Here is a 23690-nt window from a genome sequence, read left to right as displayed (position 1 = left end):
CTGTGGTGTGGATCACTGCCTTCATGCTCCTGCCATCTGCAGTGTCTGACATGGTATCAAGAACGTAGTTGGCTAAGACTCAATAAATATCCAGACAGCATGGAATTATTATGACTCTAAAATACTGAAGCCATTTTTTTAAGGATAACAATATAGTAGACATAAAGGTTAGGTGCTGTGCATTTATTTTAATAGTGCTGTCATTTTGAAAAGCATTTTTAGAGCTTTTCTTTTAGACTTCTCTTGAATTCCTCTTTTCATCTCCAACTTCTTTTTTTATGACCTTTATGAATTTGTAATTGGTTTATTTTTTCAAAACAGTAGAATTGTTCTACCATAGACATGTAAGCACTTTTAACTACTAGATTTCTTTTGCAGTAGATGGAATATCATTTTAAGTAATTAAATGGTGGTCATAGCTAAGGAAGGCCAGTGGGTCAGAAGTAGCCAAGGCCCTCCTCAAGTAGTGAAAGGTGAGAATACTTGCTTTACTGTGTATCAAAAATTATTATAAAGCTGTAATAATTAAGACAGCCATGTGGTGTGGGGATAGACAGACCGATGGAACAGAACATAGAACCTCAGAAACCTGGTTTATGACAAAGTTGGCATTGCACACTTCTAGGGAGAGGATGAACTTTTCCAAATAGTACTGGGACAATTGGTTATCCACATGGAAGAAGATGACATTGAATCTCTACTTAAACTGGAAAGGTAAAACTTTAAAATTTTTAGACATTAAAACATTATTTTTAATGATCTCTAGATAGAGAAGAGTTTCTTAAGACACAGAAAATGCAAACTATAAAAGACACCTCTTGGGAATTCCCTGGCAGTCCAGTGATTAGAACTCCGAGCTCTCATTGCTTAGGGCCCGGGTTCAATCCCTGGTTGGGGAACTAGGATCCCGCAAACTGTGTGGCGCAGTCAAAAAGAAAAAAATAAAATAATAAAAGACACCTCTTGTTAAGAAGATAAGCTATAAACTGGAGAAGTTACTTGTAGTACATGTAACTGACATGGATTAGAATCTAGACTGTATAAAGATCTTCACAAACTAATAGGAAAAAGACAAAACGACCCCACCCAATAGAATAATGGACTAAACTTCAGTAGGTACATTAGAGAAGAGGAAATGGAATGACCAGTAATGTCAGAGATGGTGGGAGAATGCAGATTAAAACTACATTAAGGTAACAACTACACACTTACCAGATTGTAAAAAAATAAAATAGTTTGACATCAGTAACTGTTGCCAAGGTTATAACGCATCCAGAGCTCTCATTTTTCTTTCTAATTTGTTTCAAACACCTGGGAAAACAAATTTGCCATATTAGTCATATTAAAAATATGTATACCCTATGACCTAATTCCCCTAGGTATGTACTCTAGATCAGGGTTGGTGTGACAACTCATGAATTAAGAAAGGTTTTTAACATCTTTAAATGGTTAAAAAAATAAAAATAATATTTCATAATTTGTAATATGAAAATTACATGAGATTCAAATTTCAGTGTCCATAAATAAAGTTCTGTTGGAATACTGTCACACTTACTTGGTTACATATCACTTATGGCTGCTTTTGTGGTACAACACCAGATTTGAGTGGTTGCAGTAGAGATCTTATGTCCCGCAAAGCCTAAAATGTTTACAATCTGGCCCTTTGCAGAAGAAGCTTGCTGACCCCTGGCACGTTTGTTCCAGAAAATGTGTTCAGGAATATTCATAGCAGTACTGCTTGTAATAACAGAAACCTAGAAATAACCATATGTTTATTAAGGGTAGAAGGGGTAAAGTGTGGTAAGCCTTATAGTGTATAACTATATAAGCCAATTGAATATTAGACAGTAGTGAAAATGAACTGACTGCAACTGCACGCAACAAATGGATGGTTCTCAGGAACATAGTGTTAGAAGAAAAGCAGGTCTCAGATTTTTCCATTTATAAGTAGTTCAGAAACAGAAAATGTAAACAAGGCATTTTTAAGGATAACAGTGAGGTAAAACTATCAGGAAAAGAAAGAATGTTAAGTTCAGAATAGAGGTGGTCTTTGAGGAGCTAGGGAAGAGATGGTATTGGAGAGGGAACTTTAAAGGTGATGTTCTTATTCTTAAACTGAGTGGTGGATACATGTGTATGTTGTGTTGTGATCCTTTATATCTGTGATTTGTTTTATACCTACTTTTGATATTTGATATGTTTTTGTGATTTGGGGCATTAAAAAGTATCTTTTCAAATAGTGTAGTCTGCCTCATAATGTGTAATTGTTTATGAGTAGTAGAGGGGAACCTCACCAGTGGACCAGAACCTGTTTGATTTTTACCTGTAGGTCTCCTCTGTCCCCTACCCCCCCATCCCCCCAGTGGCCATCCCAGATGTGTGTTAGGAACCCAATTCAAACTGTCATAAACAGAAAAGGGAATTAATAGAAGGATTCCTGGGTGTTCACAAAAGCCAAAGTAGAGTCAGGGACTCCGTCACCTTTGCCTCTCGTCCTGTGTGCCTCTGGGCTCATCCTCTTGGACTGCAGGTCAGCTTTCTCTACATGTTGGGCAGTGTAGCTGACTGCAGTGCTAGATGAGCACAGGCTTCCAGCTCTGTGACTCGGGAAGCCAAGGGGTGAGGTCCTGTGCTTGGCCTGGCCAGGTCATTTGGCTCTCCTGTGGCCAGGGGGCTAGGTCTGTTACCAGAAGAAATCCTTGGGGGAGGGTGGGGAGAGCACAAGTCAGAATCATGAGCCAGGAAGCCATCTCGGTTTGTGTCTATTTTATGTTTGTTCTTTAAGTATAAAACAATATGTGGCATTTTGACATAGCTTTGTGGATATCAGGGCTATTTTGAAGTGACCATTAAGACATTTGTTGCCTAAGACAGGCTACTCAGTGGTTGGGGTGGAAAGAGAGGTTAGAAATGTCTGTTGAGCGTATTACTGTAATTAAAAAAAATCACAACAGCATTATGACAAAGGTCTCTCCTGCTACCCCTTTATAGTCACAGCCATTCCATTCTTTTCCCCCTGATAGGGACATTTAAGACATTAAAATGTTTGAGTCAAAATAGACATTACAAACTTGCTTTAAAACGACATATCTATGAGCTATTCTGAATGACTGGGAGGGCACTTATCCCACTGGTAATAGTGTTTAGCTGGAATGGGGGTTTATAGATGGCTTTGTATCTTTTATTTTACTTCTCTGTGTTTGCCAAGTTCTTTGTATTGAGCATATATTACTTTGTAACTAGGAAGAATGTTCACTTTTAAAGGTATTGCTAGAAGCTAAGTCTGTTTATCACCTTGGAAACTGACATTCCACTTAAGATACCAAACACTGAATGCTCTAAATTAAAACATTTCAGCCAGTAAATTTTATAGGAGTCTGTACTTTGGATACCCCAAATGATAAGCTTGTTCCACCAACCTCTAAACTTGGGGTAACACCTGGGAAATAATTAAGAAAAGAGAATATCCAAATTTATATTGAATGTGGGCATCATTTTGTTATATACGCTAATACCTAAAAATTGGTACTTTTTTTTTTTTTAAATAATGTGAGTTTTTTTTTTAAAAATTATTATTTATTTATTTATTTTTGGCTGTGTTGGGTCTTCGTTTCTGTGTGAGGGCTTTCTCTAGTTGTGGCAAGCGGGGGCCACTCTTCATCGCGGTGCACGGGCCTCTCACTATCGCGGCCTCTCTTGTTGCGGAGCACAGGCTCCAGATGCACAGGCTCAGTAGTTGTGGCTCACGGGCCTAGTTACTCCGCGGCATGTGGGATCTTCCCAGACCAGGGCTCGAACCCGTGTCCCCTGCATCGGCAGGCAGATTCTCAACCACTGCGCCACCAGGGAAGCCCAAAATTGGTACATTTTTTAAGCTAGTGAATGAGCCTTTTCAGTGTTGTTTTAATTAATAATCACTGGACAACTCAAAGACAGTGGCAGAAATGTAATAGGCCAGAATAGCTGCTACTTTGTTTTGACAACTTTGGCTTCAGTTATTATCTATTCATAGATTTACTTTTGTTATTGGTATATGGTAGGATCTAAATTTATTTTTTACCATTTGGAAAGCTGTTTGTTCCTTTATCAGTTTTCTGCTCTGATTTATAGTAGCACCTTTCCAATTTTCCACACATGTTTAGGTTTGTTTTGGGGTACCTCACGGCTGTAGATACTTCTACTTTATAATAGAGGTTTCATTTGTGTTTTGATTAGAATTAAATTAATTTAGGGAAGAAGTTGCTTGTTTGTTTTTCCTGAACATGGTACATCTATCCATTAGTCAGGTGTTCTTTTATGTCCTTCGACAAAGCTCCACAATTTTCTCCATGTCTTGCACATATTTTGTTAAGTTTATTTCCAAATACCTTAGCGTTTTTATAGCTGCTTTGAATGTGATTTGTTTTCCTTTATATATTCTAATTAGTTATTATCATGAAGAAGCATGATTGATGTTATATGTTCGCCTTTGTATTCAGCAACCTTGATGAAATAATGAATTAGCTCTAATGGTTTATTTATTGATTTCTTTTAGAGTTTCTATATAGAAGACATGCTATCTGCAGATAATTTTGTCTCTTTTTAATCCCCTAATTCTTATTCCTTTTCTTGTCTTATTGTTTAGACCTCCAGTACAATATCAGATTGGAGTGAGGATGCATAACTTTTCTTATTTACAATGTTACAGAAATGCATTGGGAATCCCATCATTAAATATGTTTGCTATAAGTTAAAGAATTTCCTTTCTAGTCCTAGTTTTCTGTTGAAGTTCTCTATTGATGAGTAATGAACTACCTAACTGCCTCAAAACTTAATGGCTTTAAACAATAAACATTTATTATCTCATATTTTCTTTGGGTCAGGAATGCAGGAGTAGCTTAGCAAGGTGGTATTGACTCAGGATCTTATATGATGTTACAGTCAAGATGAAGGCTTGACTGGGTCTGCTTCCAAAATGGTTCACTTGCATGCCTCGCAAGAGAGTACTCTTTGTTGGCAGGAGGTTTCAGTTTCTCAGCACATGGACCTCTTTATAGGGATGCTTGAGTGTCCTTCTGACATGGTGCTGGCTTTCCCCAGAGTGTGTGATCTGAGAGAGAGCTGGGAAGAACTGTGCTTTATGACTAGTCTTGAAATCACACATCATTACTTCCACCATATTCTATTGGTTAGAAGCAAGTCCCTAAGTCCAGCCCACACTTTAGGAGGGAAATTACACTCCACAAAAATTATTTCATGTATTGATTTTTTTTTTAGTCTGTCTGCCCCTACAAAGTTGCACAAGAGCAGGGGCTTCTATCTGTATATCTTTACAGAGATATACAGAGAACCCCACTTTAAGCCTCAAACTTTTGTGTCCTCAGCTGTGGTTAACATCTCTTCGAGGGTATCAGAGGTACCTCATACTCAGCATGTCCAAAGTCAAACTTACATTTCTTCCCATCTTTTCCTCCTTTCCAAAAATTGGTCCTCTTTTACCGGTCCCTGTTTCTGTGACTGGCAACACTCTGCATCCACTTGTATAGGCCAGGATTTCCTCCTCTGTACCCCCACCTGACTCATCCTTAAATCCCATTGAGTTTGTCCCTTAATACCTCTTGAATCTGCCCACTTTTATCCAGCTCCAGCTTTGTCGCAATCACAGTTTTCACCTCTTTTGTCTTTGATCCACTGGCCTTTGAGTGTTGGGCTCCTTCCTGCTATAGAATCCTTGCTACTCACTGCCCCAAATGCTCATTTTCTCTTCAAATCATGTTTTCCTCAGGGAAGCCTTTTTGACAAAGTCAGATCTCTGTTACAGATGTGTATAGTGCTGTGTACCTCCCTCCAAAACAGTAATCACGATTGAAATTTCACGTTTACGTGAGTGTTCGACTAATGCCTGCTTTCCTGGAGCCAACTCTAAACTTCGTAAGGGAAGGAATATTTTGTTCACGTTTGTATTCCTTGCATTTGACACATTCCCTACATTTACTGAGTTTGTGTGTTTTGAATGTATGAAATAATAATAAGTGAATGAATAGGTTTCATTATAGTTCTGAGAAATAGAGCAAATGGAATATATAATTAGTAAATAAAATAATCTTGCTTCTCTTTACAATGTTAGAGGATAAATATCATTTTTTTAAGTCTTTTTAGTTTTTCTGGCAGAAATTTCAGCTACAAATTAAATGAATAGATCTGTTGAAGGGTCTCATATCATACCTCTGCCTGGTCAGTACAGTGCAAAATTAGTGATTCTAGGTGTAGGTGCCTGAGAATTCAGTGTTCTTGGGAGAGGGTAGATAAGCACCTTAACATACTCAGAAGACTGAAGTTTTAGGTCCAAGAGAATGATGCTTCTATTTTCTCCAAAGCTGCTTTTGAGCTGAGACTCTCTTTTTAGGCTTGTAATTTCTGGAGAGCCTTGGCTAGAAGTATATGGAGTAAGAGAAAATAATTATTTAGCCCTAGAAAATACTGATAAACCTTTGGAAAAACTTGGCATATGACACGTAGGATAGAACCAGAAGTTTACTGATATAATTGATCACTGTACTTTGACATTAATTCAGATTTTATACCTTCTAAAATAATTAAGGAGTTAAATGCATTTCACATGGAAGGTTTTAATCTATTGTGGTTGAGACAGAAACTCTGAGCGTTTAATAATTTCCAAGATAAATTCTGGTATGTATCACTTGAAGAAATACACAACAGCTTTTCTCCTAAAATTGGAATTGTTTCTTTGGAGGATCGTCACCTCCCCTGTATTTATCTGTGTACAGTAAAATTCACCCTTTTAGGTGTAGTCGTACCAGTTTGGACAAAATGACCGCCGCCACCACAAGCAAGAGGTGGAATGTTTTCATTATCACAAGTCCCTTCACGGCCCTTTGAGAGCAGTCCTCTACTTTTCCACAGCCCCTGGCAACCACTGATCTGATTTGTCTCATATAAATGGAATCATACAGTATACAGTATGCAGCCTTTTGTGACTGACCACTTTCACTTAGCATAAAGCTTTTGAGATTCATCAGTATTATCGCATATATATCAAGAGTTCTTTTTGATTGCTGGATTTCTGGGTAGTAGTATTTCACTGTTTGGTGTACCACAATTTGTTTATCCATTAACCAGGTGATGGACATTTGGATTGTTTCCAGATTTTGATGATTATGATTAAGCTGCTATAAAGATTTGTGTACAAGCCTTTGTGTAGACGTACGTTTTCCTTTCTCTTAAGTAAGTAGCTAGGAATGGAATTGCAGATTCTTGTGGGAAGAAACTGCCAAACTGTTTTCCAGAGAGACTGTACCATTGTGCATTCCACTGGCAATGTATTAGAGGTCCAGTTGCAGCAGTTCCTTGATAGCACTTGGTAGTTTTCTTTTTTCCTTTCACTGTTTATATTGGTGCATAGTGGTGTTTCATTGTGGTCTTAACTTGCAGTTCCCTAATAGCTAATGATGTTGAACATCTTTTCTTGTGCTCTTTTGCCACCTGTATCACTGTTTTGGTAAAGCAACAGTTCAAACCTTTTGCCCATTGTATTGGATCAGGATTTTTAAAAATTGTATTTGGAGAGTTCTTTATATGGTCTGGATACAAGTAATTATCAGATACGTAATTTGTAAATATTTTCTCCCAATATGTGACTTGTTTTTTATTTTTTTAACTGTCTTTTGAAGAGCAGATTTTAATTATAAAGTCCAACTTATCAACCTTTTAAAATGATTTGTGCATTTTATTGTTACCATCTAAGGAATCTCTGCATAACTCAAGGTCTCAAAGATGTTTGCCTCTCCTTTATCCTCCTTTCTCTCTACACCTCCTGCTTTCTCTGTACCGCTCTCCCAAATACACACACACCCACTGCATTTCATCTTCAGTTTTAGAATCTAATTTTGCTGCCTTGGAAAAATTAAATAGGAATGAGTACAGAGTTACAAAGATTTACATTTAAGTGTTCTGGGCTGTAAGCATTGAAAAGAATAACAATCAGCAGATTTTAGAGAACACAAAACTACATTTGAATCCCAGCTATTGCTCTGGCAGTTCGACTGCTTGCTTTGCCAGTGACCAAAAGAGGTAGCCTTTCATGTAAAGTGGCTTGAAATATATACATATATAATCTGTATCTCGCTTCCCTGGAGAGAACTGTTGCTCCGTGACACTGTGCATTATAATGCTTTTGCTCTTCCCCTCACCCTGGTCACCACAGATGTCAGTTGTTGCTCACTGCATGTGACAGATATTGAGTAAGTATGATTTTGAGGCAAGAATATGACAGTAGCATCCCTGTTCTCACTGTGCAGCCAGGGAGTGTTGGTTTGATGAAAGGAGGCCAATAGGCAAGAGATCAAAGTCCCCAGAGAGATGAACAGAAATAATACTTTACATTTATAAGTATTACTTGGTATTTTGGGGTGCTTTTCAGGTTGCTGTTTAGCCACCTTGTGAAGTAGGAAAGAACTATTGTATCTTTTTCATAAATAAACTCTCTGGCCTGCCCTGGATTGTTTAGGTAGAGACATCTCTACTGCCCACCATGGAACATGCTGCATAAAACTGCCCTTGTAAGAAGCTGCTATGCTGCCCATCAGCCCAGCCCTTCAGAGCATCTGCTCATTGGCTTTCACCTGTGCCCAGTGTGTGTTTCCTCCATCCACTCACCTGAATGCACTTGGCTCATCTGTCTCCTGATCAGCAGTGACACAGACCTTTGAGCCTTGGTGTCAGCGGCTCGGTGGGATGACTCCTTACCTCTCTGAGGTCCCTCGGACTGCTCCAGAGCTCCCCCAGATGAGTGCCGTATGTGCCAGAAGTGTTTCTGGTCTAGCTATCCCAAAGGACAGTTCCTCCAGTCATTTTCTCATGATATTTTAACAGATTGGGGGTGGGGGGGGGTGGATAGAAACTAAACATCAGGGAAGTCTGTAAAATTACTGTCAGAGCCGGGACTAGGGCTCAGATATTTCGATACCCTTTTCTTTTCTGTTATACTTTCCATGAGTCTTGTTTCTGAACGGCTGGTGACTAGCATTTTTAGAATGGGATTCAGTGGGACAGAGGGATAAGAATCATTCCAATTAAACTGCTCTAGAAAAGTACTAGGAGAACTCATATAAATCCTTGGACCCTGGGAACTGAATGTGAGTGGTTAAAATGGACTGGGAATGACTGGTGTCTTAAACTCCTGTGGCAGTTAATGGCTTAGCTTTTGCTTTATTGGATTGTGTATATTGATTTGTAGGAGTTATTTGCATGTTCTTGTTACTATTTTTATATATTTTACAAGTATTTCAAATCTGATTTTAAAACTTATTCTTCGTAGTAAAATTTCATATTCATATTGAATTAATAATCCATTGGTTCTTTTTTAGGTTCTGAATTTTTAAGTTAATCTTTTTTCTTTTTCTTTCTATAGGTTATGAACGTGATTTCTGATGAAACTGGATTGGAATAATTTTCATGATCTTTGTATATTTATATATATATATATTTTAAAATTTTGCATTTGACTTAAAGTGCCATGAGAAAATTTGCATATTGCAAGGTGGTCCTAGCCACCTCCTTGATTTGGGTACTCTTGGATATGTTCCTGCTGCTTTACTTCAGTGAATGCAACAAATGTGATGAAAAAAAAGAGAGAGGACTTCCTGCTGGGGATGGTGAGTGACATTTTATAATACTGGACCTGTTTTGATATATATGTCACTTGTTTGTACTAACTAATTTGGAAACTATAAAATTTTAACATTTTTAGATTAATAGTAATCCCTGGCTTCCTATATATGATGATCATATTTCCATCAGTTCTCCAGTGGGTTCTTCTAACAGTTAAAAGTATTAAAGTATCCTGTATAGAATTGCTAAATTCAATTTGTTTGTTCAATGTTAAATGTAGTTAATTTTCTGGAAGTTATATTACCAAATACTGTAGGGAATCTCATAGCTGGAACTACCAAAATTGTACAGGAGATTAGTCTAGTGTCATAATGCTGAGTGGAGCGTTAAAATTGCATTATCAAGTATGAGACAGCTCTCCAGCCTTCCCATCTCAGTCCTAAGGGAAGAAGTCATTTTAGGTAGATGCGGTCTGGTGAGTTTGTTTTGTTAATGCTGTAGATAGCTCCAGTTAGCACTTTTAGGGAGAACTTATGAAAAGATCAGGCTATAAAATCTGGGCTGCAGTGAGAACACTGCAGTATCTGATATGGAAAAGGAAGGAAACACAAATATGAAGGATCTAGTTTGGAAGTACTGACATTTTTGACAGAGGACACCTGAAAAATTCAGTTTTAGACTCTGTGTTTAAACTAAAAAACAAATGCTGCCTTTTATTTATTTTTTTAACAAAATGAAAATGACTTTGCATTGTGAATCAGTAATTCAGCTATTCTGCGCTCTGAACTCTCTGTGATTAGTTATAGAATATCTGGCTAAACAGTAATTCTATTTTTAGGAATTATATGTAAATGATTACTGCTTTATTTGACTATATAGCCACATTTAAATATCTTGCACTTTTATAATGAAAGCACCTGGTCCCTTAAAATTTATAATCTAAAATTATTTATTTGTACTGGTACGTGTGCCTACTTATTGTAATTTTTACAGATGAGATTGTGTAACCAGTTCTGTTTATTTCATGGGAAATCTGCCTCAAATTAGGCTCAGTTGCTAACACTGGACTTTAGTAATACCTAGGCTAACCCCTGACTTTTTAATTTTCACCTTCCCCATAATTTTTTTGCCTATTAATTTGTTGACTTTCCTGGTTTCCTTTATGGCCCTGCTGTTTAGTAAGTTTGTTGGGTGACAAGACACTACCTCCTTAACTGTTGTTAGAGCTATAACTCTGTCAACATTTAAATCAAATCAAAGGTATTGCCATTCACCAGTAAGAAACTAGCATAATTCTTTTCCCAAATGGAACAGATTAACTTTCCCCTTACTCCACCTTAATTCATTGCCATTTATAGAGGGAGCTCATGGTGTTCTGTCTTAAATGCAAAGGCATGAGAAGTAAGACAGACTGGGACTGCTGTAGTAGGTGAAGACACACTTAGTGAGTGTTTTTTAAACTCTGATATGTACTGGGCAGTGTGCTACGTGCTAGTGACATACACTTCAACAATACAAAAAAGTTCCTCCCTTTGGGGAATCCCAATCCAACAGGAGGGAAAGAATATGGTAAAATAGTGATATGCTAGATAGCCTACTAGAGATGTGCATGAGAGCAGGAGGAAGGAACACCGTGGGGCATCTGAGAAGGTGCAGCAAGGAAGTGTAATGCTCAAGCTGTAGTATCAAGGTGAACAGGTGTTTGTTAGGTTTGATGGGTGAGGGGAATACCTTCCAAGCAAAGGAGAGAAGCATGTGCAAGATAAGCAAGTGAGAGACAGAGTTGATGGATAGGAGAATGTGAGGAAAGAGCACGGGATGAAGCTGGGAGGTTAGCAGAGGCCACATTACAGGAGGCCTTTTATGACATGCTAAGGGTTTTGGACTAAATCCTGTAGGTGAGGCATGACATTGAAGGATTTTTTTGGCTGCGTCAGGTCTTAGTTGCGGCACGCGGGATCTTTTGTTGCTTCACACAGGCTCTTTGTTGCGGCTCACGGGCTTCTCTCTAGTTGTGGTGCGCAGGCTCCAAGGCGCGTGGGCTCTGTAGTTTGTGGCATGCAGGCTCTCTAGTTGAGGCCCGCGAGCTCAGTAGTTGTGGCGTGCAGGCTTAGTTGCCTTGCAGCATGTGGGATCTTAGTTCCCTGACCAGGGATGGAACCCTTGTCGCCTGCATTGTAAGGCAGATTGTTTACCACTGGACCACCAGGGAAGTCCCACTGAAGGATTTTAAACAAGGGAATAAGTAACCTGATGGGATCCAGACTTTCAGAAGGAAGTTTGGTGGTCACGTGGCTGATGTATTGGCTTGGTGTTTAAAAGACGAGTTCCTTCGGTTTTTAAATAAAAATAAAAGACACATTTTTCATTTTCACCAAGAACTTTATTGAACAACATATTCACAGTTTTGTACCACTAACTTCTGCCATTTTTCAGGCAACTTCATAATTCCATCTTCCTAAAACTTTTTATCTTTCTGAGCAAAGAAGTGTTTCAGGTGCCTTTTACAGTCTTCCAGGGGATTGAAATTTTTTCCATTAAGAGACTTTTGTAAAGACCGAAATAAATGGAAATCTGAAGGTGCAATGTCTGGTGAATATGGCGGATTAATCAGAACTTCCCAGCCAAGCTGTAACAGTTTTTGCCTGGTCATCAAAGAAACGTGTGGTTTTGCGTTAATCCTGATGGAAGATTATGCATTTTCTTTTGACTAATTTTGGACCCTTTCGTCGAGTGCTGCTTTCAGTTGGTCTAATTGGGAGCAGTACTTGTTGGAATTAATCATTTGGTTTCTGGAAGGGGCTCATAATAGAGGACTCCCTTCCAATCCCACCATATACACAACATCACCTTCTTTGGATGAAGACCAGCCTTCGGTGTGATTGGTGGTGGTTCATTCACTTGCCCCACGATCTCTTCCATTCCACATTATTGTACAGTATCCACTTTTCATCGTCTGTCACAATTTGTTTTAAAAATGGAACGTTTCGTTACGTTTCAGCAGAGAATCTCATGCAGAAATCCGGTCAAGGAGGGTTTTTTTTCGCTTAATTTACATGGAACCCAAACATCAAAGCGATTTACATAACCAAGCTGGTCAAATGATTTCAGCGCTTGATTTGGATACTTTGAGTATGTTGGCTGTCTCCCATGTGATATAACATTGATTGTTCTCAGTTAATGTCTCGATTTGATCCCTGTCAACTTCAGCTGGTCTCCCTGACCTTGGAGCATCGTCCAGCACGAAACTTCGTAGACCACTTTTGACACGTTCGATCAGTCACAGCACCTTCTCCATACACTGCACAAATATTTTTTTGTGTTTCAGTTGCATTTTTACCTTTCTTGTAATAATAAAGCATAACATGCCGAAAATGTTGCTTTTTTTCTTCCGTCCTCAGTATTAAAATGGCTACACAAAAATTCACCAATTTTTTTTTTTTTTAATGCATGCTGATATGACAGCTGTCACAGTACAATCTAACAAAAATGTTTCAAATGAAGTTAAAGACAACTTAAGCGCTACCAGAGCCATCGTATGGGAAAAACCAAACAAACTTTTTGGCCCACCCAATACTAGCAGGGAATGAGACAGCAGAGAGACTGGTTGTGAGGCCGCTGGGAAGGTTTGGAGAAGTTCTTGGGGCCTACACTAAAATGACACTGGAGATGGGAGGAAATAAAATGTATGAGAAGTTTGTAAATAGTGGCATTTACATAGCATGGGGAGTCACTGAATGTAGGTAATAACGGAAAGTGAAAAGTTGAAGATGACTCTCAGGTCTTCCTCTTTGGATGAATTGATACGACGTGGGGCCCCCAGAGGCGGAGTGGCTTTGGTGAGGAGGCAGAAGGATGAGTCGCGTTTGGAGCATTTCACGTTGAAGTGTTGGGAGGGATGTTCAGCAGCAGAGGGTGGCTGGGGTAGAGCACGGGGGCGGCAGTGTGGGCCCCAGCAGTGTGTGGATGTTGGAAGAGACAGGCCAGTGTTGGAGAGGATCATGGAGGGTCAGCAAAGGGAAATAAGGCTTCTGGAAGTCAGAGTAGGAGGAGAAGCCAGAGGGAGTGGGGTCATGGAAATCCAGGAGTGATGTTTGTTCAGAGATTTTACCTGAGATGAAGAAGTGGTTCTGATGTGTTTCCCAACAGGGGGTTTCTTGTGACCCTAGCAAGTGCCATTTCAGTGCCAGTGGATTTGATATTACTGATGTGTAGCTTATCCTTTTAGGAAGCTTCCACACAAAGAGATAGATAGGACAGTAGTTTAAAAGAAGGGAATGGAGCCAAAGTTGGTTTTCTGTGTATGTATGTATTTTTTATGTATGTTGAGAGAGAGGTTTAAAATATAAAGGAATGAAGTAATACTTGAAAGAGCCAATTCTCAGTAGATGAGACAGTGTGGTATCAACCAGAAGAAAAGGATTATCCTTGAAGAGGATTCTAAGGTTAATACAGTTTTGGAAAACCACTAGTAGCATGAGCATCAAAGAAAAGGAGTAGCTTTCATACAAAGAACAGAAGTACGAAGTAAAGGAGAAATGGTCTGAAAGTAACAATGTAGAGCTATGAGAGAGCATCGTTACCTCCTGGGAGATGGAGAATGAAAGTTGTTGAGGGTTGTGAGGTTAGTGGGCTCTGGGGAAGAGCCGGATTTAAGTCTGGTAGATGGGGCCCCTGTTGAGACAAGACGATGTATTGATAGAAGCTTTATAATGGCCTGGGGGGCATCAGGGTGTTGAGTGGGACAGACTGAGAAGGACGTGAGCAGCGGAAGGATGAGAGAAGCACTGAGCAGTAAGCCAAGAGGTGAGTTAATAGCTGAAGGGAGAGACTTGGAGAGGCCAGCGGTTCCAGATGGGGCCCTAGAGCATCCATTTTTTCATACTGTGTTCCATGTAGCCTTAAGGGATTGAAGGGAAAGAGTGAGGAAATGATTTAGGGAAGGGGGACAATTGATGCTAAGCAAGAACAGTTTGAAAAATCTGCTCTGATGTGAAGTTTCAGTGCAGTGGGCGCTGAGAGGTCTCAAGTAGCATCAGAGGCCTAAGGTTGTTAAGGCTCTCAACATAAGGCTGCTGAGGAATTGTGGTGCCACTGAACAGATCTTTCACTAAAATTGTTGGGAGAGGGTTGATAGGTGATGGCACCAAGGATGTGGACCTTCTTAGTGGAATTAGCAAGTACAGTCAGTGACCTAGAGGAATGTAGGTCTCTTTTGATAGAACACATAAGGTCTCCAGGATATTCGTTTTCTATGGCATTTGAAAAACCAAATCAAAACAAAAAAGCAAAAAAACAATGAGCAGATACAACACTCCAGAGCAATTGTCTCAGTATTGTAAGGACCTCATTTCTGAACTTCTTTGAACTGCTTTACAGTGCCAATTTGGTAAAATTTACCAAATTCTGTTCTTTATACTATTGTGTGCAAAAAGGTGTCCTATTTTTAAGCAAAATGGATTCATTATCCTTATGATAATGCTTATAAGATTATCGTTGATATATTTAGTTTTCTAGGATTCTTACATTTACTTGTTACTTGCCTGCGTCAGGTAACAACAGGCCAGTCTTTGGTGTTTCAGAGGGTTGGTTTTGTTTTGTTTTGTTTTATTTTATTTTCCTGAGCAGTTCTCTCTCATAGTTTTATACTTGTATTTTATACCCCAGACTGAGAATGGCAAAATTCTTCTGTTGCTAGAGAATTAGATTAGATTCCCTTTGAAAAAACAGGGTTAGTGTGGGTTATGTCTTGGGAATATTTTTGCAACTCTTCTGCTTTTTAGAATTAACTCATTCATTCCATTTAGGGATTTGGATGTTGCATAGACTATTCACTATTTTTACAGATGCAATTTCAAGTAGGAATTAATCCTTTGTGCCAGCACTGTACTTGATTTTCAGATTATTAAAATGTTGATTATTCAAGTTTTCATGTGCTTCTGCTAGAATTATTTCAGTTGTCAAACAGTAGGAAAAGTTTGAGAACATATTTTATAGAAGAAACTTCTGATGATTAAAAACTTAAAAATATTGTTAGTAAAGGCTTTCAGAAACTCTTTATTACAGACTTTTAGTGTGCTTAGAGTTTTATTTGAACACATTACAAATGAATTGAATATAAAATTGGAATGAAGGTTGAAACTGACAGGTGTTAAGGTAGCAGAGAGTTATCAATGAATTTAGTTACATGCAATAATATTTTGACGTTAAAAAAATGAGGTAATTTGCTTTGTTTCTAGAATACATATTATATACACTAAGAAAGCAAAAACATTTCAGTTGTCGTTGTAAGCCACATCCCAATTTCAGAGATGTTAAAATATGGGAAAAAATATTTTGGAATAAGTGAAATATAGTGCATAAAAACAGTAAAGATAGTTGTATAATAAGATAAGAAAATTGTTTGGGAGAAATGATTTTAGCCTTTTACCTTCCCCATCTTCCCCAAATGGGTATCATGTAACTTTATACCTCCTTATTCCACTTCCATGAGAAAAATACAAATTAGAAATTTGTAAGATTTATTAAAACACATTCATAGGTATGTCATGTGGTTTGTATATGTGAATCTTATTTGGCAGCATTCAGAGTGAACCTATAGTTTTTTCGAAAATTAAATTTTCTAAAACATGAAACTTCTCTACATTGTCATGTAAATGAAGTTTAACTAAAGTGTATAATAAAATGTTTGTTCTCACATAATACTTTGGAATAACACCTTAGTCACCCCCTTGTCAAAGCTGATTTGATTTTTAGAAATGATCTGCCTATAAAATTTTATGGCAACGAAAGTTTGTTTTTCAGTTTGGGAAATGATAATATCCAAACCCATTTCATTTGCTTTCAAACAAGTTTCACTGAACTCTTTTTTAATTTACATGAAAGACTGGTAAGTAGAATACAAGGAAAGTTAATGCTTACTATCTTCTTTGTTAGTTGCTTTTTAATACTGCAAGTGCATTAGCAGTAAAAATATTCACTAGCTAGTTGCATTTTATCCTGGCATCTTTGCCAAAGAAAATTAGTTTACTGGTTGGTGTAATTCTTCAGGATATTATAATTTCTAAATTAGAGTATTGTGGTGGATTCTGTAAGTCATGCAGTAGTCATATAACTTTTGATTAATGGTCATTTTAAATGCGGCTCTGAGATCGCATGTGTATCAGTAGGTTAAAGTATATAATGTGGGTATTATACCAGATATTTAGGTTATTAGTAAGTACCAGGTGACCAAATTTGTAAAATATTGCAGCCAGGAGGATTTTATATGTTGAACAGTTTTGCCCAATTCTTTAAGACCTCAAGGCTAGAGTTTTACTTCACTGTGATGGGGCAGGATTTTAACTTTCTGGTCATACAGTCTTTTAGGCTGTAAGCAATCAAGTTTATACTTACTGGTTCTTAGAGTAATAATTTCTTGAGTGCTCCTTCATGCTCCCCCCAGTCCTCATGGAAAATTTCCAAACATAAACAAAAGTAGAGAAGAATAGAAAATTGATCTCCCATATACCCATCATCTGGCTTCAACAGTTATCAACTCAAAGCTAGTCTTGTGGCATAGATACATGGATACCTCTTTCTTTTTGTCCTCCCCACCCCCCGTTTTTGGTTGTTGTTGAAGAAGAAGAAATGGTTTTTTTTGTTTTCTCCCGTTTCCCACAGTCAGGATTTGTATCCCTTTAATGTTTTTTTATCATTTCCTCTGTCCCCTATATTTCCTGTGAATTGGTAAGTAAATCCAGAGGCTTGATCAGATTCAGGATCTACCCCACCCTGCCCCCAGCAAAAATATGTTATAGATGGTGTTCTGTATAACTTAATACTCAATTAAAAAACTGAGTAGTGTGAAAATGTTTCCATTATAACTTTTCTTTAAAGCATCATCTTATGCTAAAATAGGGCAAGGTAACTGAAGGATATTTATAATCAGGGCCACTAGATGTCTCCCACCTGCTCTTCAGGTTATCTGTGCCATGCAGATAAAATAACTGTTACCTCTAGAACTCCGCTGCTTTATATTGACCCATGAATGTCCCAACCCCCAAATCTGTTAATTACTCTTTATTTTCAGAGACAGGTAAGTAAGAATTGACTCTGAGAGTTTTATAATTTATGATATTTAAAGTTTTAAAAGCTTATATGGGCATTATACTTCTGTACTTACAGTTTTTATTACACTTGGCATTGGAAATTTTTGTCACTGAAAATTTTTAATTCTTATATTTAAAGAGCTTACTTGACAAAAATTAGGCGGGATTTGTTTTTAAAAATTGTGTTATAAGAGTTTCCTATAATTTAAGTTATTTCCTAATATTTTAACTTTCTTCCTGGAATCACAGTTCATTCTGAGAATGGGGAAAGTTATTATCCACCATTTTTTTCCTTGATAGTCCTCTAGAATAGATTTTATATTCTAGACAGAGTTTTTGAGGACACAGTGAATAATATTCTGCAGCTCTGGTATTGGTAGGTTCCTTTGTACCCCATCTGAACAGTCATCCTATAGGTCAGCTTTACCAACTAGAGCTGTTCTTGGGCAGATGAAGCTTGGCTGAAATGAGCTGGTTTGTCTACTGCCTTGATATCTTCATTTTTGTCCAGAGACTTTCGGGGATGCCTAAAAAACAAACTGTAGGAGAATAAAACTTTCAGCTTTAAAAATAAACAAGTAATGTACAAAACAGATATTTTCATCCCATTCTTATCCTCACCTCATTTTCTACCCATCCCTCTTAGATGGGAAGTTTAACAATTTTTTTTCAAATTTAATATATTCTAGAACATATTTTTCTTGGAACACTTTTCAACATCTCAAAAGCATATAGCAAGGAACAAGATTTGGGAATTGCTGATCAGGAATATTATTCTTTTTACTGATATAGCCGGTCCTCCATATCCATGGGTTATATAGAGGCCTGACCGTACCACAACTTTTTATATAAGGGACTTGTGCGTCTGTGGATTTTGGTATCCGCAGGGCGGGGTGAGGGGGGTGTCTTGGAACCAGTCCCCCATGGATACTGAGGGACAACTATATATTACGAGATAACATTACTTATGATTAGAATTATATTTCTTTTTTTTCATTAATAAGGTTATTTACTAGATATATTTCAAATATGTAATCTACATATATGGAATACATAATTTTAACACATTCCACTTAGCATTTTAAAAAATGAAGCATTTTTCTAGCCCACAAAGGAAATGTTAATACCTTTCAAAAGATAGGAAGTTTAAGCCACATGAGGGTAGAGAACATGTAATGTGTTGTCTGCACTGATCCTCAGTGGCTGCTATGATGTAGGTGCTCATTAAATATTTATTGTTGGAAGGCTGTATTTTCTCACTTAAGTGCAATAAAGTAAAAAAGTTTACAATGAATGTTTGAACAAATAAAAAGCTCAAAGCATAAAAGAAATTCAAAGTAAAAGAAATTCTCAAGAATTATATTTCTTGATGCTCCACCTTGCATAATGCTTATTATAATGTCTACTATTGTCAGTTCTAGGATTTCATTTTGACTTATTTTGAATAACACTTTTACTCACATATTAATTTAGCATGTAGTTATAAAATGCCTATAAAACACTGCTAAACTCCACAGAAGGTACGTGAATGAACAAAAAACTCCAGCTAAAAAAGAGATCATAATCTAGTTAGGAGAGGGTGTCATAGGCAGGTTTAGCGATCATAATAAGAGAGAACTATTGATTAGAGACATAGAGCCCTGGACAAAATGATGTAGTAGTCAAGAGTAGTAAATGATCACTCTAGAGAGATGCAGAAAAGCTGCAGGAGAGAAGCTGTTTTAGCTGGGCCTTGAAGGACAAGTGTGAGTTTGGTATTGCTAGAGGTAGAGGTAGGAAGGAGGTGCCAAGGGAGGGGGCCAGTGTGAGGAAAGGCACCAACGCAAGAAGACATGAGGCACATGGAGGAAAGTAGTGGGTGCTGTTTAACTGGAGGATGAGGATCCGGGGGGTGGGAGGTGGAGAGCCCAGCAGGTGGTGGGTTTGGGAAGTTAGATTAAATTTCCTATTAAAGAGATTGGCCTCTAGGAGACCATGAGAATAACACAATGAAGGCTATGCTTTAGGGAGATTAATGTGGTAAGGATATCCGAGATGGGAGTGCCAAGGCCATGAAGTGGTTCAGGTGAGTGGTGGAGTGGTGCAAAGTGAGGAGGTCTTGAGTCAGGACGAGGCGTGGAAGCGGAGGACAAGGCAGCCCCTAGGCCGTGTCACAGACTGGGAGAGGATGGGCTCAGAAATGGCTCTGGTTGTTGAGGGCATAGTTTAAACTCAAATGTTATTAAACAGAAACATGAATCAATTGTTATACAATTAATGTTAGTTAAGTTTCCTCCTTATTCTTAGTTCTAGAGCCAGTACAAAAGCCTCATGAAGGTCCTGGAGAAATGGGGAAACCAGTCGTCATTCCTAAAGAGGATCAAGAAAAGATGAAAGAGATGTTTAAAATCAATCAGTTCAATTTAATGGCAAGTGAGATGATTGCACTCAACAGATCTTTACCAGATGTTAGGTTAGAAGGGTAAGTACCTAGTGTGGTCCTAATTGTATTTAATATGAATGAAAAGTATGTTATGAATTCCCAATAAATTGCACTTTAGTGTTGACTGTTCTTAAAGTGATCGTTACATCACTAAGTTACTACTTACCCCCCCACTTAAATAGTTAAATGCTGATAAAATAATACCTCAAGTTCTAGTGATCATTGGGACTATATATTTTAGGCTTTGGAAGATAATTGTTTATCTTGATAGATTAGTAGGGATTTTAAACTTCATTATTAACAAAACATTTATATAATTAATTTTTTTTATTTGAATTTTATTTTATTTTTTTATACAGCAGGTTCTTATTAGTTATCTGTTTTATACATATTAGTGTATATATGTCAGTCCCAATCTCCCAGTTCATCCCACCCACCCACCCCCGCCGCTTTCCCCCCTTGGTGTATATAATTAATTTTTTACAAGATTCTTTTAAGTTGTGTGTAACTTAAAATGGTTAAGTATACAGTCATAAGCATACAGATTACTGAATTTTTACATATGTATGTACCTGTCTAACCATCATCCAAATCAAGTTATAGAACATTTCCATCACCCCTGAAAGTTCTCTTGTGTTCCTTTCCAGTCAATACTCCAACCACCAGGGGCAGCCATTGTTTTGATCTCTAAACATAGATTAGCTTTGTCCTTCTTTGAACTGTTTATAAATGGACCCATACTGTTTATATTCTTTGGTGTCTCTGAGATCCATATTGTTGCATATATCAGAAACTTATTCTTGTCCATTGCAGTGTTGTGGTTTGTTATGTGAATATACCATAGTTTATTTACATGTTGATAGATATTTGTGTTGTTTCCACTTTTTGACCATTGTGAATAAAGGCTATGGTGACATTTCTGTGCACATTTTAGGAAGACTTAAGCTCTCATTTCTATTTGGTATACGTATTGGGGAAAGGAATAGGGTATACACTTAAGCAGCTTTAGCACGGGCTGCCAAACATTTTTCCAAGATGGTTGTACCAACTTACATTCCTACCAGCAATAGAAGGCCCAGTTGTGCTATACGAAGAAGGTAATACAAGGTATCTGGACTAGAGGACAACAGGCCCAGTTAAAAGCAAGGGAACTATACAGAGAAAGGTAGATCAAGTGAACATATACATTCTAGCTGTTGAGACCCCCTAGCCACCTTGCCCTCTATGGCTCCCATTAATGCCAGCAGCCAGGCTTTATCCCTCCAGGCAGGAGATTGGAGGATCTTTTTCAGCAGAATTGGACTAGCCCTAGAGAAAAGCAAAACAACTGCAAACACTGACATCAGAGATTCTCCAACTTAATAGCATAGCCTGGTCACTCCAGTGGAGGATACTCATAGTCACTAAGCCTCACTTAAATATTCAGAGCTTATATTCGGTTTTTTGGCCTTCCATTTTTAGTAATAGATGGCCAAGGAATACTAGACATCACAGGAAACCCTCAAACATGTAAAGTATAATTCAAAACTTCAAGCAACTTGGAGGAAGCAAAGACTGACTATTCAGGGGGAAGAAAACTTAAAAAGAAATAATTAGTAATCCCAATGAAATAAGAAAACATATTACAACCATAAAACAAGAATAGGATACCATTCAAAAAAATAGACTGAGAGAACCAAAAAGAGCTTTTGGGAATTAAAACAAAACAAAACTCAGTAGCAGGTTGGGAGGAAATCTTCCATACAAATAGATCAAAGAGATGGACAATAGTAAAAGCATATGAAATTGAATTGACTATCAATGAGGACCAATATTTGATTAATAGGAGTCTCAAAGAGAACAACAAAAAAAGTGAGGAGAGGGGTAGGCAGGTGGGAAGGAGAAAATTTATCCACCAGATTTTCCAGAACTGGACTGTACAGGTTTTGGATTGAAAGACCATTAAGTTTTCAGGACAACAGATGAAAACAGACTGTACCCCCAAGGCATTGTGACTTTCAGAACACTGGCAATCGTTCCCTGAAAAAGACCTCTTATAAGTTTCTCTTGAGAAGAAAGCAGATCACAATCAAAGGATTATTTATCAGAATATCTTCAAACTTCTCAGCAGCAACTCTGGAAACAAAGGAGCAAAATTCTAAAGGAAAATAACTTCCAACCTAGAATTCTATGTGCATCCAAATTAACAACAAAGTGCACAGGTTAAATAAGGACATTTTGGGAATGCAGGGTCTCAAAACATTGAACTGCCGCCACATATCTTTTCTTGGGAAGTTACTGGCTTGTGCTCCACCAAAAGAGGACTTAAATCAAGGAAAAGGTTGACACAGGATGTAGAAGGCAGGAGATCTGATGTGCGAGAGATGGTGGGAATCTCTGGAAGATGGTGTAAGGACAGCCACGGGTGAGAGTTGTGCAGGCAGAGAGGTAGCCAGCCCGGGTGGGAGCAGCTCAGAAAATGCTCACCAGGAGAGACTTCAAGGAGATGTTGTTGAAGTCGTACCTGATAAGGCTGAATGTCTTGGAGAGATTTAGACAATGGATGGAGAATTGGGGATTGAATTAGTAATAAGTACATAGAAAACCATTGCAAGAAAAAAATTAAACAATCATTTAATCCAGGGAAAATTTTGTAAAGTTGTTCAGAGAAGGCAAAGGTAATCATAGTTTATTACATGGCACAGCTATGAATAAGTCATAATAAGGTAACCATTGAATATTGTGCATGTAAAAATTAAACTGAGGGGATATAGAGTATTCATCCAGCAAATTGGTTCAGTGGACATCAGTCAAGAGAAGCTTCGTTGTAAACTTAGATTTTCACAAACTGTGTACTTTCCTGAGTAATTTAAGAATTATTGAAGAAAGCTAGACTCCTCAAGGAAGTCTCAGTTAAATTCAGTGATGTGTGCATTAAAAAGAACCTTAACTATTATTGTTTATAGTAGAGTTGTTTCTGCGCTTTTAATAATTCCCCTAAATACATCGCCACTCTCAACACATTTTATTGTTTAGTTTTTAAAATCTTTTACATGGTTCTTGAAGATACTTTTATTAATGAGTAGCTTATAAGTATATTAAATATATTTATAAACACTAGTTTTTGCACAGTGAACAACTTCATGATATAAAGATCAGTGTATAAACAGAGTGATATGTATGCTTGTGCACCAAATTTGGGGCTTGATGAGGACTTCTCAGACTTGAAAAAACCCTGCTTTGTGCTGGATTGCTAGTCCAGCTGCTAATACGCAGCCCTTCTGGCCAACCATTGGGTCTCTGTGGGACAGGGCTGCTTCATGGGGTGGCACAAAGTCACTACTACCGCTGAATAGCCATTTTTTTGCCTTCTTGTTCCATTTCTGTGCTTTTATCCTTTTTTTAAAAAAAAAAAGTTTTGAAAAACTTTTTATTATGGAAATTTTCAAATATATACAAAAATAGAGATAATAGTATGAACCCTAATGTATTCATCACCTTGCTTCAACAGTTCCTAAAAGTTCTCTTTTATACCCTCTAAGATGTCCTGCAACAATCTCCTTCTCCCGGTATTTACACTTCTGTGTGGT

At 37.8% G+C, this 23690-nt stretch overlaps 1 protein-coding gene across 5 annotated transcripts in view; it reads left to right on the top strand.

Moving 5' to 3' along the window:
- GALNT1 (polypeptide N-acetylgalactosaminyltransferase 1) overlaps window positions 1–23690 on the top strand; it is a 125746-nt gene that overhangs the window by 47772 nt on the left and 54284 nt on the right. For all 5 annotated transcript variants that reach the window (XM_082416118.1, XM_082416114.1, XM_082416116.1 and 2 more), the window contains 2 exons: window positions 9410–9653; window positions 19986–20160. In XM_082416118.1, coding sequence (XP_082272244.1) covers window positions 9515–9653; window positions 19986–20160 — 314 coding nt within the window. In that variant the 5' untranslated portion in view covers window positions 9410–9514. The remainder of the gene's footprint in view (window positions 1–9409; window positions 9654–19985; window positions 20161–23690) is intronic.

The sequence above is a fragment of the Balaenoptera physalus genome (genome assembly GCF_965194825.1).
Source record: "Balaenoptera physalus genome assembly, chromosome: 12".
Classification (NCBI taxonomy): domain Eukaryota; kingdom Metazoa; phylum Chordata; class Mammalia; order Artiodactyla; family Balaenopteridae; genus Balaenoptera; species Balaenoptera physalus.
Note: the sequence above shows the minus strand (reverse complement) of the source record. Positions and strands in the feature narration are given on the sequence as shown.